The sequence below is a fragment of the Rhea americana genome, unplaced genomic scaffold (assembly GCF_003343005.1).
Source record: "Rhea americana isolate MKP2758 unplaced genomic scaffold, rheAme1 scaffold_1858, whole genome shotgun sequence".
Taxonomy (NCBI): Eukaryota; Metazoa; Chordata; class Aves; order Rheiformes; family Rheidae; genus Rhea; species Rhea americana.
Genome location: NW_028185992.1, coordinates 1 through 1,154, shown reverse-complemented (window position 1 = coordinate 1,154; position 1,154 = coordinate 1). Strand labels below are relative to the sequence as shown.

The 1,154-nt window shown below is 72.3% G+C and overlaps 1 protein-coding gene across 1 annotated transcript; it reads left to right on the top strand.

The window, feature by feature from the left end:
- Positions 1-3: 3 nt before the first annotated feature.
- Positions 4-1,149, top strand: LOC146597435 (uncharacterized; the record flags this gene model as incomplete). The annotated part of the gene is made up of 1 exon (XM_085302095.1): positions 4-1,149. A coding segment is annotated over one exon (1,146 nt), but the record flags the coding sequence as incomplete, so codon positions are not given.
- Positions 1,150-1,154: the final 5 nt, after the last annotated feature.

Genomic DNA, 1,154 nt, shown 5'->3' with positions numbered 1-1,154 from the left:
GATATCGGACCTGGTCTCGGATCTGGAGTCGGATCCGGTGTGGGATCCAGCATTGGACTTGGCATTGGAGCTGATATTGGACCCAGCCTTGGAGCCGGATCTGGCATTGGACTCGGCGTCGGAGCCGACGTCGGAGCTGGCCTCGGAGCCGGCGTTGGACTTGGCCTAGGAGCCAACACCGGACCTCGGTTCGGAGCCGGTGTCGCATCCGGCATYGGAGCCAACGTCGGACCTCGTTTTGGATCCGGCATCGGCCTTGGCGTTGGAGCCGATGTCGGACCTGGTCTTGGCTCGGCCGTTGCATCCGTGGTTGGATCCGCCATTGGGCTCGGTGACGACGTYGGCCCCCGTCTCGGAGCCGCCATCGGACCCGCCGTCGGACTCGGCATCGGCGCCGACACCGGACCTCGTCTTGAGTCCGGCGTCGCACTCGGCGTCGCACTCGGTGTTGGTGCCGATATCGGACCCAGTCTCCAGCCCGGCGTCGGAGCCGGCGTCGGAGCCGGCGTCGGACCTCGTTTCGGAGCCGGCGTCGGCCTCGGCGTCGGCATCGGACCTCGTCTCGAATCCGCCGCGGGACTCGGCGTCGGCCCGGCCATCGGGCCGCGTTTCGGAGCCGCCGTCGGGTCGACCCTCGGATCGACCCTCGGCCTCGGCGCCGACGTCGGACCCGGCCTCGACCCCGGCGTCGCCTCCGCTCTCAAACCCGCCGTCGGGGGGCCGGGCCTCGAACCGACCGTCGGTTGCGCCGGCGTCGGCGCGGGAACCCGTCCTCCGGGCGCCGGGGAGGCGCCGGGGGCGGCCGAGACGTGGACGCCGCCCTACACGCCGCGCCAAGCGCCGCCCTTCGCCTTCGGGCCCCCCGAAACGCTCGAGGAGGCGCCCGAGAAGTTACCGCCGAGTCCCGAGAGCCCCGGGGTGGGAGCGGGACCCGGAGGAGGAGGAGGAGGAGGAGGAGGAGCCGCCGCCCTCCTCACCCCCGAGACGTCGCCGCCCGCCGACGGAACCCCCAGGAGACGTCAACACCCGCCTCGCCGGGGACCCAGGCGTCCGGGAGACGTCGTCAGCCCTCGGCCCCCGGCCCGGTCGCCCCGCGACCCCTTCGCTGAGTTGTATCAACTCCCCCGGAGCCGCCTTCAGGACGCCTTCCGCCA